General features: G+C 41.5%; 2 protein-coding genes across 2 annotated transcripts; both read right to left on the bottom strand.

Moving 5' to 3' along the window:
- Window positions 1-104: 104 nt before the first annotated feature.
- Window positions 105-7,651, bottom strand: dnttip2 (deoxynucleotidyltransferase, terminal, interacting protein 2). Its single transcript, XM_030433665.1, has 7 exons — window positions 7,499-7,651; window positions 3,692-5,763; window positions 2,016-2,154; window positions 1,690-1,785; window positions 1,304-1,468; window positions 1,023-1,132; window positions 105-565 (listed from the first exon to the last, which is right to left on the bottom strand). Exons 1-7 carry the CDS (start codon window positions 7,571-7,573, stop codon window positions 469-471), a joined length of 2,754 nt encoding a protein of 917 aa, XP_030289525.1. The 5' UTR covers window positions 7,574-7,651; the 3' UTR covers window positions 105-468.
- A 495-nt stretch (window positions 7,652-8,146) lies between these two features.
- Window positions 8,147-15,007, bottom strand: gclm (glutamate-cysteine ligase, modifier subunit). Its single transcript, XM_030434387.1, has 7 exons — window positions 14,612-15,007; window positions 12,373-12,435; window positions 11,466-11,550; window positions 11,159-11,215; window positions 10,872-11,074; window positions 10,296-10,410; window positions 8,147-9,797 (listed from the first exon to the last, which is right to left on the bottom strand). The coding sequence occupies exons 1-7, from the start codon at window positions 14,747-14,749 to the stop codon at window positions 9,628-9,630; spliced, it is 831 nt and encodes a 276-aa protein (XP_030290247.1). The 5' UTR covers window positions 14,750-15,007; the 3' UTR covers window positions 8,147-9,627.
- Window positions 15,008-15,588: the final 581 nt, after the last annotated feature.

Genomic DNA, 15,588 nt, shown 5'->3' with positions numbered 1-15,588 from the left:
AATACGTTTTTTTTTTTTTTTTAAGTCAGCTGTATTTTATGTATTTGCAGTTTAATTTATGTGCCAGTCAAAATAAAGTATATTAAATCAGATAACAAAGCCCCTTGAATTAAAGAAAATTGTGTTTTAATGTTTATTCGCTGCATGTGTTTTTAGAGTGACTATGATTACTGTACAGGAAAATGTTTGTAAAATACAAATCCATGTGATTCACACTTAATGTTTGTTTCAGATGTAAATATAAGCATGTACACTTTCTCTGTTGACTGTACAAAGTAATGTTTTTAACACTATGCTTACTTAATCATCTTTTAATTATGTAGTCAGTTTGTTCATGTAAACTCAGTTCATCTTTAGAGATGAAAAGTCTTCAATGAACAAGATTCGCTGAAGTCCCAGAATATGACTTATGCTGTTGAGGAAGTGGAGTTGATGTCATCAATAAGATTCTGTTTCAAGTCTTCAGCTTTACTTCTTATGGAATTTCTTCTTCTTGTTGTGTCTTCTGCCGGCTCCGTGAGCTGCTTTCTCAGCCACAATTTGCTGGTACTTCTTTTTGTTTTTCCTGGTAGGAGAAGAGGAAATTGTTTGGTTGATGCACATCGACTTTGAAGAAAAAAAAACGCATGATTCAGTCATACAGAAGTTTACACTGTCCTTTCTAAGAATAAAACCACACCCACAATGGAATACATTTATACACCCGACAATACACACAACCATGTACAGAACCAAAATCACCAAGTGTTCTTGTGAACCAGATTCAGGATGCTTTTTTCCACTATCCACTGTGCTTTCTATATCCACTTTACTATGTCTTAGCACTCGGTAATAACGCCACTTTTGACTTCTTCATTCTCAATAAACCCCAATGTACCTTCATTATATGATAATATTAAATGCATTCCTACTAATAAAACAGCAGATGTTTGTAAGCAATCTTTCTTTACTGGAAACCACACCAGAGATGTGAAGTACTTGAGCCACATTCACTGATTCTATTTGTTTTCATTTCAACTTACTGCCTGAACTCGGCGTCAGCTAGCAGCTCCTCCACCATAGTTCTCTTCCTGCCCTTTTTGGGAACACGGGAATGATAGAAGTCGACTGGGTTGTCCACCACTGTACCAACCTGTTTCACATACACACACAAGAAAATGGTTCCAGTGAGTATTACATATAAAGAGCAAACTACAAAACCTTGAAGGGAAATGAATTCAGATGCAAGAGTCGAGTAAGTCCTTCTTAAGAAAACAAATATGAACACTGAGGGTGTTTGAGACCCGTGTTTTTTTTTACCGACCTGAAAGTATTTGGGAAATCCATCTCTGTCGTTCTTCTTATAGAACCTCTTGGGATCCAGGGAGCCTCTCATCTTAAGGACTTTGAGGTCTCCTTTCAGCTCCTCAGTGATTTCTGGGGCTTTCATGTTAAACCAAGCATCTCCTGTTGACTTCTCCCTCTCCACCTGGGAAAAACAGTGATTTTAAGGATTAAAAAAGCGCTGCAGAAGCCTTCTGAAGCACACACTTGGAATAAAGAAATGCAGTGATACTGTATTTACAGTGACTTATGTTCATGTTTTTATGATTTGGGGTGGTACATGTGATTTTAATAGATTCCATGAGTGACGTATGATCCATCTGCTGACCAAGAATCATAAACTAAGCATTACTTCGTGAAACTTACTCTGTGTTTCAACTTTACAGCTTTTTTGGATTCACTGTATGGAGGCACCGCATCCTTCTTTTCAAAGTCTGGTCCGATTACACTCTTCTTCATCACCTGAGGACAAACAACAAAACAAAAATTTCAACACTGCAAAGCACCAAACTATGAACACCTCACTACTCAGATAAAAGGCCAAAGTCGAAAAGAATCGGTGAGAATAACCCCATGAATAACACCATCACAGGTGTTATTGGATTTACTTGCCTTTGCATAAATATAAAGTTCATTATTCATTCTGAATCACGGATAACTTTCAAAAGGGGAAAAATCAATCACTCATTTACCTCATCCTGGATCTTCTTTTCCTTTAGTTTTTGCAGCGAACTGGAGACGGGTTTTGATTTGCTGCCATCAAAATTGATGTATAAACCCCCGAGCTCCTTCACTCTGATGCCAGGGTCAATACGGCTGGACATCTCTTTCCTGAAACAAATTGGCACAGAGAAAATTCCTCAGGAGGAGCAGTCATGTCTCATTTCTCACCTCGGCACACACTTCTAATGATAATATAGAATAATAACAAAGAGTGTGCCTGTACTGTCTGCATGTGCTCAGTTCTTAAAGTCTGTTTTACTAAATCCTTAATAGTTTTATTGGTAACAAATCCCATGAGAAGACTAACACTATAACACTATTATGCCTTGTTACTAACACTTCAATGAGCCATGTTGGTGCTCTGGCTGACATGTTCCTTCAATAAGATGAACATGGGTGCAGTGTTCATCGTCCTGCTGCCGGGAATACTGACTAGAGCACAGTGGGTATTAATCCACAGCTGACAATAGTTCCAAACAAATTGTAACATTTGGGAGCTGCTGTGATATGACGCGGTGAGCTTCAAGGTGCTGTAGGTGGACTTAGTCGTTTTTGGACAGAGCCAGGCTAGCTGATCTAGCCTGATCCCCTGTTTCTACACTTCATACTTAGCTAAACTGCTCAGCTCCATATTTAGCGTGCAAGCATGACAGTCTTCTCATCTTATGCTGCATTCCAGTCAATGTCAGAGGTCGGAATTTTTAACCTCCAAGCGCACAAAGCCAAAAGTTAACTAAAAAAACCTCACTGTGACAAAATGAGTGTGTGCACACATAAGTGAACCCGCAGCAATGCAGCCTCCTGGCACATATAAACAAAATCAAGGAGGAATACAACACATGAGGCAACAGACGCCATTATACATTTTATTTTCTGGGCTTTCATACTTTTAATGTATCCAATACCTACTCTCTAGCCTGATACAAATACTGTCGTCAACAAATACTTCCTACCCCCTAAAAATGGGTGTGTAGTGTCAGACAACTGCTTCCGCATGAAGTCGGGGTAGATGGGTGTGAGTCGAGTTTACTTGTAGGAATACTGACTTTCAGTAGTGTTCCACTGTTCTTTAATCTAGGAAGATGTTGGACATTTTCTGGATCTGTGTCTAGAACGCAGCATAACTCTCAACATAGAAGCCAAAAAGTGCATTTCCAAATATTTTCATATTACTCCTTTAATGGGTTAACTGACACTGGTTGACTTTTGAGTATAGAGGCAATCAGCACTTAAAACCTTTGGAGGGAGGAGGGGACAGAATACGGAAGCTTTTCCGTTAAAGTATCTTGGTCTCAATGACGATACAGGCACCCCTCTTTTTTAACAGCCAACTGTAATACTGCCGCGTTGTTATCCAGCTCATTTGATAACCTGCCATTGACTGCCATTTACAGGTGATACCCCACCAGTCTTAGTTTTTTGGAGTCCTGAAAAGAGGTAGACTTTTTTGTTTTAACTGTCCTTCTAAATTTGTTGTTTCTTATGTTTGAAATGCCAGTTTTGTCTTCTTGTTTTCATTATTTGTTTGCTTTATCCTGTAATTAGTCAAATATGATGTTTGAAGAAAAACTACATATTTACCCGTCTATCTTTGTAAACATGTGTGAATGAACCAATCTGAGGCTGCCACATGCCGTATACTTACAAAAGAGGATTTCTACTCGAGTAGAGGATGTTTGCATCTTCGTCGTCATCGTCATCACCTTCCTCATCCACAAACTCCTCATCTTGCTCCTCCTGCTCGTCCTTCTCATCCTTTGAGGCCGTCTTCTCCTCTGTTGGTTTCTCCACGTAGTACTGTTCATCAGCCTCCTCTCCGGGCCGTGTGTCGATCATAAACAGACCACCTAATGACGGACCTGCTGCTGCGGCCTTTTTAGAAGGTCCTCCTCCATCCTCTGCCATGAGCTCCACATCCTCCTCTTCTGAAACATCCCTCTCCTCCTCCTCATCATCATCTTCATCGTCGCTGCTCTCCAACAGACTGATTACTTTCTTATTCTGGATGGTGATGTCTTCGGGTTGCTGATCAGTGCCTGAATCCACTGTGATGCTGTGCTGCTGGCTGGGTGTTACCTGAATGGACTCAACTTGGGCCTCAACCACCTGCTCAGCATCACTGTTTAATGTGCTGGCTTCCATTTTCTCCTCCTCACTAGGCAGGGTTTCCACAACAGCATCCTCATCTCTCTGTGATGGGTGGGAGTCCACATCAGCCACTTCCATCTCTTCGTCTTTCTCTTCAGCCTCCTCTGTGGTGTCATTAGTCCTCTCACATAATGTTACTGTAACTGATGGGCAAGGCTCTGCTGGCTCTGATGACTGGACTGCTTCCTGCTTCACTTCCATCTCTGAGGTGTCTTCGTCCTTGTTTTCATCACGTGGCTCCTCCTGCTGGTGTGTGATAGTCACTACAGGTTCACTAGCAGATTCTTCTGATACTGGTGGAGCCAGGAGGGAGTCTTCGTCCGAGATGACAATGAGTCCCTTTTCCTCTCTGATCGTATCTGGCTCATTTGACGCGAGATCAGTACTTTTCTCATGTTGGTCCTCGTCTTCCTCCGGTGTTTGGCTCTTGTCTTCCTCCAGCAGTGTGGAGTCTGCGTCCACAGCAATCACTGTGCTTTCTAACTTAGAATCATTTAATGAAGTGTCCTCCTCAGCTGAATCGACAGCTTTTTCCAGACCAATACTAAGATCCTTGACTGAGTGCCTGGAGGCACCTCGACTGCTGTTCCCTGAACCTGTGCGGCTGCTGCAGGGAGTCCCTCTGCTGCGGGTGGAGCAGGGGCTGCCCACGGGGGAATGGGTGTCCGTCAGCTCTGAGTCCGAGTCCATGGCTTTTGCCTTTCCCCGTCTACGAGTCGACATACTGTAAGTGGGCCCGGACTCAAACCCTTCAGAGTTACAAGACAGCGATTCACTGACATCTACAATGGCTGCTGCTTTCCCTCGTGTTGCCCGGGTTGTTCGAGTCATCGGGGCAGGGGAGAGAGAGCTCTCTGCAGCTTCATCTAGGTTGATGGGGATGGGAGCTGTCTGCCGTCTGGATCTCACAGATCTGCGGGTGGTGGACTTGGAAAGTTCCGCTCCTGAGACGCTGGACATGCAGCTGTCAGCGTCAGAGAGCTCTGATTCTACAGTTTGCGGTTTGGCAGATGATCTAGTGCGAGGGATTTTTCTCAGACTTCTGGTGACTCTCTGGGATTCAGACACCACAGAGCTGCAGGACTCGGCCTCCTGCGCTGAGTCAACCTTAGCGTCGCCCGCCTCAGTGGGAGCTGGGTCCGAGCTGTCAGGAGTCGTCTTCCTCCTTGTGCTTCGGCGGCTACTTCGGCCAACTTTTGATGCAGATACCACCGAAGAGCACGATTCCACCTCAGATACAGCCTCATTTTCCTGACTTACTGTGCGGGGCTGTCTCCTTCTACCCCTTGTGCGCATCACTGGCGGTTCGACGCCGGACACTGCGGAGCAGCAGGACTCCACATCGGATATGTCCGCTTCGTGAGTGGAGTCCAAAGGTGTGCATGGCTGCTCTGGACTGTGAAGCCTGGACGCCCTGGTACATCTTTTCAAAGAGGAGGCACGTGGAGATGCCGGATGTTCACTCTCACTACTTTCAAGCTGGCTGCAAGCCTCCACCAGGGCATTTTGGGTGGGACTTTCAGCTTGTTTAGCAGTGCTTCTGGTTCTGCGACTAGTAGAGGGAGTGGCCTGTGTGGCAGAAAAGAGAGTTAATAAAAAGACTAAAACCATGTGTTCATCCACATCACAAGCCTTTCTGACTTGTTATTGGTGTGCAGATCGATACAGAAATATTACTACATCCAACCCCAAAGGATGTTCTAGGATCCATTTTTGGATTAAAAGATCAATATCTATACTCTGTTAATTTAGGTAAATTTATGTTTCATCATCAACAAGAAGACAGTATAAAGAAACTGCACTATAACTAGGATTTAGTCTAAATAATACCCAGTTGACAGGAATTCCAAATCTCATAGTCATATGCGAACTATGGCTCTGTAAATGCAAATGGTGCCACTGAGAGAGTGGACACTGATGATGTCTGACAGCAAACGCAGTCACGTGCCGAGTTTGATAACTCCTCAGAATGATAGCAATGCTGAACGTGATGTGATGGGGGGCTGTGATGAGACGGCAAACCTTGTTTAGCATCTGACCTTTAATCACAGCAAAGAATATGATGAAGTTATGCAGTGGTGGGCTGAAGAAGAGGAGAAGAAAAGTGCCGCTAAGGTGAGACGTTAAGGGCGATGAGGTGGGGTCTATCACTGTCACTGACTGTGGAGAAGTGAGTCACGTCTGTCCAGGATTCAGGTGATCATGCCGATGTTTAAAACAGTGGTGACTCCCCACGTTTTTAAAACTACTGAATGCCATTTCATTAAGCTTTTGTACAAAGTGTTGGTATCGTAGAAATGAGCTTGGATTTTATTTGGATCAGAAAGAATATCATTAGTATCGCGCATCACTACTGACTACCACCGCCAATTCATCTCTACTGAAAACATAATCAATACATTTATGTCACAGATAGAGAGCATCATCCATTAAAGAGGCAGGGCACTGCAGTTTTACCCTCCAAACTTTACTTTTCTAAACAAATTCTTGGGGGCTATGTTCAGATGTGCATAAATACACATGTGGTCCTCTAGTGAGAATACAGGATTGGCATAAAATAAAACAGTCATTGTTTATGGTATTAAAAGGAAAATGTCACCCAGAGTAAAGGTTAATTGTAGTTTATAGATTATAATGGAGCTTGCACAAAGGAATAAGCTGCGTCAGGCTTTGGCTACACAGACTTCTTTTATATTGTTGTTGTTTTTGACACAGCATTAGTTGACATTAACAAAAACATAGAATAATGCAAGCCTGCCTCGTGATCTCTGACAGAGTGGAGGGGGATCTTAAAGTCGAGTTTAACAAACTTCGTAAGGACATGAAATGTTCTCTCACTGCTCCATTCTATACATTTTCTATTCATAGTTTCATCAGTGTTTGTTTTTTTGTTTTATTAGCTGTTAAAAGGCCACGACGCTGGTTCGATCACAATGAAGTGAAAGCAGTTTGATGGTTACACTGTCTTTTAAATCCAAGGCAATAAAATGTTCAATCATTCAAAGCTGCTTTCAAGTTAAGATAAACACACACTGAACTTCGCCCAAACAATATCACTCTACACTGTTGCCTAAGCATTGTGTGCACCGTCGTATTTACTCCACATGTTGTTTTTCCGTGTAGTTACTTGTGTCACAACGTCGACACGTTAAACTGTGAACGGACCGATGGAGTCCACGTGAACTTTGAAGCAGCTTCTCGCCAGCTAACAGACACGTGAGGAGCTTCATTCACCTCGGACTGAAGCTTCACATCCTCGCTAAACATTTACAACATTTACAGAACATCTTTCTTTCATACGTACCGGGACTTCAGAGGACTGCTCTGGGATTGTTTTAGTAGGGGAGTACACGCGTACTCCTCTCCTGGTGGCCACCATCTTGCATGCTGCTGGCTCCTCTGTCGCTTCCTGTATGACGGCTAGACACGACCAATCAATCAACGGAAGTAAAATACAGGCCGAGCAGTCGATCGCAGAGATGTGACCCAAATGAAAATCGAGCCTGTAGTTTCATTCGATGTCTCCCGATTGGCGCACTTAACTCCAATACTTATTAAAGAAAAGTGTTTATTGTTGGACTACCAGAGCCTTGTCCTATATTGCATTGTTCGGATGTTAATACTGCTGTGTTTATGTTGTTTACATTTCAAAACAAGTCCCCAATCTACTGTGTTCAGAAGAAAAACATTTGGTGCACTAAAACAGTAAACTTCACTCCGATTTTAATAATTAAAAATGACCTCAGGCATCTTTTACTTCATAATATTATCTTAAACTATAGTTTTCATATTGGCGGATATCAGACACAATGTGCGCTGATGTAAATGTATCTGTCGTAGGCCAATATCAGCCAATAATATCAGGGTTTCTTTACGTCACTGAATTAAACTACGTTAATTTGCAACACGGAAATCTTGACTTTTTACATATTCAGTGATAACAGTACAAACATCTGTTTCATAATTTTAATAAAGCCAAATCATGATATACAGATATATGACAACATAAAAATATGTTTACAGTACAACAGAAATTGTCTTCATGAAATTAACTGGATCTTGCCTGGAAAATTAGCCATGATTCTTAAAGGTCCAGTGTGTAGGATTGAGGAGGCTCTATCGGCTGACATAATGTGTTCATTAGTGTATAATCACATGAAAATAGTCATCGTTGGGTTTTAATTACAAGGAGCCTTTTTTATCTCCTGAAGGGATGAATCTTCTTCCACAGAGTCCACCATGTTTCTACAGTATCGCAGAACGGTCAAACCAAACACCATCTCTATAGACGGCTTTTCACTTTTTCCCCGCCCCGCCATAGGTTCTCCTACATGCTTTGGAGAGAGAGTGAGACAAGGGTATCCAGTTGGTTGCAATCTCACTGCTAGCTGCCACAAAATCCTACATAGTGGACCTTCAAATAAACCACGTCCCTCAGAGTCAACACATTTTTAACTTCCCCTGGGCATGGTGTTTCCAGTGCTACAACAACAATGCATATAGAGGATATGAGCCTGTGATGCATGTCGGAATACCTCGAAATACTTCTGTTCTCTAAACCCTCAAATTAATCTCATGAGCATTTGAATGAGTCTTCAAAAACAGCGCATGGTTAGAAATACTGCATGATAAAATAAAGTTATGTATAATCATGTAGTTGCCTGCTTTACCAGTTAAAGTCTAATCCAATCAACATTATAAAATAAACATCTTGTATGTAGTTGGATTTGAATTAGTGCATCGCTTTACTCGACTGAGGAATGCAAATGGTGTTATATACACACACACACACACACACACACACAGCAGGAACAATCTAATTGTGTCAACAAGAACTGACTTTCTTTTTAATTTTTCTCCCCATTTACCCTGTCAGAAAGTTATAAAAAAAAAAAACAATAATTCTCTTCATTTTTCTTTTGCTTCACCTACTCGTTTTCTTTTCATCCACACTGACATATTTAAAGCTTGATTCACACAGACACGGCAGAGACACGCCAAGAATTAGGATAGGAGGAGCAGAAGATGAGAGGCACTTCAAGCCAGAACAAGGTTAAAGATCCACCTGACATTTCAGTCATTAAAGCAGCCTCTACTGTGTCGACAAATGATTGATCTGTCAGTGTACATGTCGCTCAAGAGCAAACACCTGTGAAATTCAAATTTTCTTTTAAAACAGAATCCTGCATGTTCATCTCCCACTCTTGATATCACTGAGACGTTGGTAATGAATACCTACAACTGTTAAACTGAAGAAATCACAGATGATTAAAATGCAATCTTATCTGTAAGATAAAAACGACTTCAAGACTTGTGGTGATTGGCAGCATCCATTATTTAGAACTGATACTTTGCATGTTGTGTGTTTGAGTGCGTGAAAGAAAAAGGAGGAAAATGGCTTCATCCATGTGTCTTCTTCTCTGGTGGGCTGTGCTAGGGGCTGGCCTTCCTTGCGCTGACGAGGTAGCCCTTAGCCTTGATGATGCCCCTGCTCTTGACAATAATGGAGTAGCGCAGGACCCACTCCAGCCTCCAGTTAGCCATGTTCAGGTCCTGCGTTCCCACCTGCACCGCCTCCTGGAATGTGGCTGCTGACATCAGCTCTGTGTAGAGAAACATGACGCCAAGAGTGGAGCCATTTGAAAGTTAAGTGATAAAGCTCTTGCAAGTCTTTTAAAGTTGCTTATTAACATTAACAAGACTATAAAAACATTAACAATAGCGTAATTAACATGTTTGTTGCTAGATTAGGAGACATTTAAGGACACTTATAACGCACTTTCAACTTTAACATTAATAAAAGCCTTATGAAGTTCCACAAATTGTTTATAACAGAATAACAAACACATTTATTGAGAACTGTCTTATTTATTTTCAAACCTTAACTAAGGTTTTTTCGTTGCTTGACTAAAATTAATATATACTTCTTTTAGCCATCCTTTAGTAGTTAACTATGGAAAACATAGAATATCGCAATACCTTTAATGTCTGACTGAGCACTGAGAACACCTGCACTCTGTTCATGAACCTTTTTGCACTTAGAAACTTCACTTTAAACCCATCTAATCCATCTAGATAGAAGAAAAGAACCTTAATTTTACCTTTGGGATCGTTATGTGTGAGCAGCTGGATGTCAAACTCCTTAGCGAAGGCCGTCAGGTCAGGAGGCATTACACAGCAGGAGGCCAGGTTGACCTGGTTACTGCTGGGCTTCACCTAGAACAAGAACGGTAACTTGATCAATGACTGGCTTCATTCGCTTCAGGGTAGAAAATAAGACACAGAACTTCCAGGTCTCATAGTGTTTACTCGCCTAAGCTCATGACAGAAGTAATTGAAGTAATTATCAAAAGTCAACATCTCTATTGCCTCGCTAAGTGGGCAGACACTGTGTGGACTCGCCTACAAGTAATTAGAATGTAAATGTTTTTTGTTGGCTGTTGTGTTTGAGCAGTTGCACATGTCATATTTCCCACATGGCTGCCTTCTAAAGAACTGCAGTGACCTTGTTTTCTTACCTTCTGTTCATAGAAGAATGTTTTGTCAGCATTATAAGTGAATCGTGTTTGAACAAACTGTAAACACACAGTGTAGCTCTTACACAATTGATATAAACCCATGCCTGCCCAGCTTAACAATGACAAATTAAGGCTCACGTACACAAGATTCCCACCTACCTGAGCCCAGTTGTAGAGCTGTTCTAGCAAATCTTTGTCCAGGTCGGAGGTTCCAATTGCAGCAATCTTCTGGCTCCTAACCAGAGCCTCCAGTTCCTCCCAGGCTGGCTGCAGGTGAGCCAAAGTCTGGCTGTCACCCTCCAGGGGCCCAGGTGGGGCTATGATAACAGAGTCAAGCTGGGACACTGCCAGCGTCTGGCAGGCTATGGAAGAAATGAAATGTTCTTATCAATTGTATGGAATTTTAACTGCACATGGAAACAGTGCTGAAGAGATTTGAAGCTCACCCATCTCCACTGCATCTCTGATGGAGGACTGAAGGGACTCACACAGGAACAGCTTAACTGCAAAAACAAGAGAACCATACACACATCGCCCTCAACATACTGCAATTGTTTTGAGTGTGTTACTTGCGTTTTTTTTTTTTACTATGTTTCTACAACTGACTGCTCATTTGTCTATTTACCAACTTACTTATGATGCAGCCAGACATCAATTAGGGATGCTCCAAAAAGTTGTCTGCCAGTCAATATGAGACTGTGTTACTCTTCAAATTTAATGTTCTTCTTGCAGATTACAAAATCCAGGACTGACCTGAAACCTTCAGCTCCTCCCTCTCTTCTGGTGTGATAGCTTCTGTTTCCTGTGAACTCGAGCAGTCCAGTGTATCTGGAAAGTCCTACATGACAAGAAAAGCAATTCAATGTCACTTCTTGTGTGACTAAAGCTCATTAAGACATTAAATATGTAAAATTAAAATCTGCAAAAGACATTTCCCTGCAGGGGATGCCTCTAACGAGCTTTGTATTTAAGACCTCTTAATTCAACTCTTTCAAACCACCCCCATCCATTTGAGTCCAGTGGGCGTGGTGATAAAAGCTCAAGCAGATTAGCTGAGCCATGCAAAACAGCACAGACATGGTTGTGTTCAGTAGGAATAAAAGTTCACTGCGTTTGATCAGGCAGCTTTTTCAATCTCGACTTCAAACTTTTCAGAACATGTTAGTTTGATTAAACAGATTGTTCAGTAACTGTGGGTATTGTTCTCTAGAAATTCTATCACAGTCAATGCACAAAACCTCCAAAGCAAAAATTTCTGTGCAACCCACCCGCCCCCACCTACCCTCCATCCCATCAGACAGACAGACAGACATTCGGAATGGCGCCTTTGGCAGCCAGCACTGCATGAACATTCATCATGACAGCTTCTTTTCAGTCAGCCTGGAGGCATCCTTTGATGTCATCACTACAGTTATTTTTCTTTCCCAAGCACTGAAAACCTGCTGCCAGACATTGTAGAAGCACGTTACTGTGCAACTCATTCTGATCGTAAAAACTGACCATCACTGCAAATACTACTGCTGTTCATTTCTCAGTGTTGTAAAAATATGCAAAACTGGTGTAGAAGATCCTGAGATGAACTACTTTACTCTCCCATTCAGATCCCAACGACACTTCATGAAAAACATCTAACAACAGAAACCTATAAAAGTCTTCCTACCTTGGATGGTGGTTTTGTTGTGGAGAACCAATCGCTCAGCGTGGCTTGAATGCAGTCTTGAAGCTGAAATGTCACAAAGAAAAACAAAGCTTAATTAACATCCATGAGATGTGCATTTTTCTTATCAATGATTCCTGGAATTCCTGAAGTTGAACATTTTCTTTTTTTCACAGCAGACTCCAGATCAACATCTGGACAGCTATGCTTTGCTGCTCCGCCAACACATGGGTCGCAATGTGTGATAAACAATGAAATCAGAACTTCAAAACCAGGTCAGAGCAAGGGATGAGGAGAGGAGACAAGTTTACCAGCTAATGTAACTTATTTATTTAGAAACAGATAAGCATGGTGTGTGGAGGCCAGCTGCATCAGTCATGTAAGGAGAGTACGGATGAGTGAGAAATGTGAGGCTGACTGTTGAAGGCATGCAGAAAATGTCAAACAAGACAAAACCTGAAGATGAGGGGCCCGGCAGAGAGAAAGACACTGTTAGAGACACGTGGTGAACGAGCCTCCGCTCTGCTGCTGTATTCATATGTAGGGAGCACTCAACTAACTCCAAGGGCCTGATTTCACATTCCCTGTGTCTTACCTGTACAAATGCGCTTTTTATTTTATCTACAGTAAACACTGACGCCATGCCATTACAAGCCGTTGATTTATCTTCAGTCGGAGGACAGAAATGTATCACATTCTACTCGGATAAGTGATTATTTTCCTAGGCAGTGTAAAACGGGCTTTAGACTCTCTTGTGGTTTCTGACATTACAAACTAACAACAACTAAACCAACTGATAGCAACCACATTACCCCAACAATTATCAACCTATAGTCAATGTCAAAAATAAATATTGAGTTGATGCACTGAAGTTATAAATGACATATAGGTGTACATTTTTAAACCTTGAAACAAAAATCAACTGTCTGCAGGCGACGTACGTCACATGCATGATCTCGTGATTTCACGCTAAGGGTGTGTTATGTGTGAGCAAACAAGCATTTAGAAACTATTCACCCCAGGGTAGATCATTATTCTAGTTATATTGTCTTCATCACATAAGCCGGAAATACACAATATAAATGTTAAAAGGCAATTACTCCCCTTTAGTTCAGATTAAGTCCTGCATATAAGCAACATTATGTGACACATTTTGATGGTACAGTGTCTTGTAAAAGTTTGAATGGTGTCTCTGTCTCAGCGACAAAATATCCTGATCTCAAAAAATGTAAATTGTTGCCATTTCCAGTGGGCTGTGCTGTTATCTAAATAAGGAAAAACATGTATTTGCACCTTTATACATGTCATAATTCATTCAGCTGTTCACGTCATATGCGTAGAAATTAAATTAAAATGTTTTATCAGGTCTACCTAAATGAAGAACTCAGGCACACCGGTGCAAAAAACGTAGCCAGGATTCCAGTGTGTGGGAGATATTTTCACTTGTTTGTTTTACCCACTGGGGATCAATTAATGTTCGTGTTACTGATCAATACTTGTATGGACAATAAAAAACTAGTAGACTAATAACTTCTTTTTTTTTTTAATTGTGAATGTGATTCAGGAAATAATGGTGTTTAAAAATATGTATGATCATCAATAAACAATAGTTTATAAACATGTGATAAATCAAAAGTATCTATGAGCAATGTAGACAAGATCAGATGAAGAGAAGCATCAAACTGTGTATGAAACTTGAAAACAAAACATTTGTGTCTCAAGGTTAGAAACTGAAGCAACAGATGTATATTTACAGTTCGGCGTCACATTAAGAGAAATCTGACTTAGTAAACCGATTCAATGATTTTGTCTTCTGACCTCAATTACTTTCCGGATATCACCTCTGTTGTTATTACTTCACCTGTTATTACTATCCAAGCTACCATCAACGAGCTCTGGAGTTGATTTGCTTTTACTACCTGTGTGGTTGGAAGTCTGGCCACACCTGACCCAGGTAAACATTTATTTTACAAGTGCAACCTGAAATACTTTGTTTTAAAGATATCCCCGTGTGCTTCCTCTCTGTACAGACTGCTGATATTACGTTACACATGCCTTATTGTCAGTGAACACACTGGTGTCGTGGCTTGTTAAATATTTAGCCAGCTATTCTGACGTTATCGTCGAGGCTAAGCTAATAAGCTAACCTGTCAAAGAACCCAACACAACTAGTTAGCTTAACTTTCGTTGTGGTGATGAAACTGTCGTCGTTTAACGTCACACAGGTTTTACTTTACATTACCTCTTCGCTGGGAGAAGCAGGACATTTCTTCTTCAGCCGACTTCGGCTGACCAAGTTCCCGGTGTGGAGCCTGAGAGTCTTCGCGTGGTTCATCATCATCTTCGCCTCGGTGTTCATGTTGGTGTTTTGAGGATCCATGTGGTTTTCGCTAGCGAGCTAACAAGTTGCTAATCAGTGTGAGCTGCGACGAAACGTGACAGCGTGCGAGCGATCACTGACTGCTGCTGTGACTGACGGCTAACACAAGGCTAGTCAACAATAGTACACTCCCCCGCTACTGTTAAAAATGTAGAAGTCAGGATGACTTGCAGTCACTGTTGCCCGACCTGCTGGTTTGCTGGTTGATACTGGCTGTTATGGAGGAAAGCCGGTGGTTACGCCCCCACGGATGGGTCGGTGACTGTCCCGTAAAACCTGGTCAGGATGGCCGGGGCGAGCCGGCTACATCCAAAATACGGGACTGGAGCACGGAGCGGAGTGTTGTAGTGGGCGCAGTCCCTCTTGTGAGCACGAGATGGTGCTGCAGTTTTTCTTATTATTCTATCAAAGCGAGGGCAACGTTATATAACAATGTAACTAAAATACTTTTACTCAAGCACATTACATAGCTACTTTTCTTCAGTATTTACGTTTTCTTTTACTTCATACTCACTGATGGAATGTAACTTAGTACATTTACTCTAGTACTGTACTTAAGTCCCATGTTGATGTTCTTGTACTTGACTTGATTAGTTACATTTTCTGCTAATATATTCTTCCACTCACAACATTATTTTGATTTAGTTTAGTTGCTAGTTACAAGGCATATCACACGCTGCATTTTTGAATTAATTTATTTTAATGCCAGTCAAATAAAAAAAGAAAAAAGAAACACTGATCTCAATAATCTGAAATATGTTTATAATATTGTACCTGATAATCGGCCTGACAGGTAATCTGTCAGTAACCAGGTAAACAGGTTTTTGGCATTATTGTTC

Source organism: Sparus aurata, chromosome 11 (genome assembly GCF_900880675.1).
Source record: "Sparus aurata chromosome 11, fSpaAur1.1, whole genome shotgun sequence".
NCBI classification, from domain to species: Eukaryota; Metazoa; Chordata; class Actinopteri; order Spariformes; family Sparidae; genus Sparus; species Sparus aurata.
The sequence above is the reverse complement of the archived record's forward strand: the minus strand, read 5'-3'. Positions and strand labels throughout refer to the sequence as shown.

Coding starts and splice junctions, on each gene's coding strand:
- dnttip2 (XM_030433665.1), bottom strand. CDS start 7,573: ATGGTGGCCACCAGGAGAGGAGTACGCGTGTACTCCCCTACTAAAACA. Junction 5,764..7,498: donor AGCAGTCCTCTGAAGTCCCG/GTACGTATGAAA, acceptor TCTGCCACACAG/GCCACTCCCTCTACTAGTCG. Junction 1,133..1,303: donor GATTTCCCAAATACTTTCAG/GTCGGTAAAAAA, acceptor TATGTGAAACAG/GTTGGTACAGTGGTGGACAA.
- gclm (XM_030434387.1), bottom strand. CDS start 14,749: ATGGATCCTCAAAACACCAACATGAACACCGAGGCGAAGATGATGATG. Junction 12,436..14,611: donor CTGCTTCTCCCAGCGAAGAG/GTAATGTAAAGT, acceptor GTGACATTTCAG/CTTCAAGACTGCATTCAAGC. Junction 11,075..11,158: donor CAGAGATGCAGTGGAGATGG/GTGAGCTTCAAA, acceptor TTTCTTCCATAG/CCTGCCAGACGCTGGCAGTG.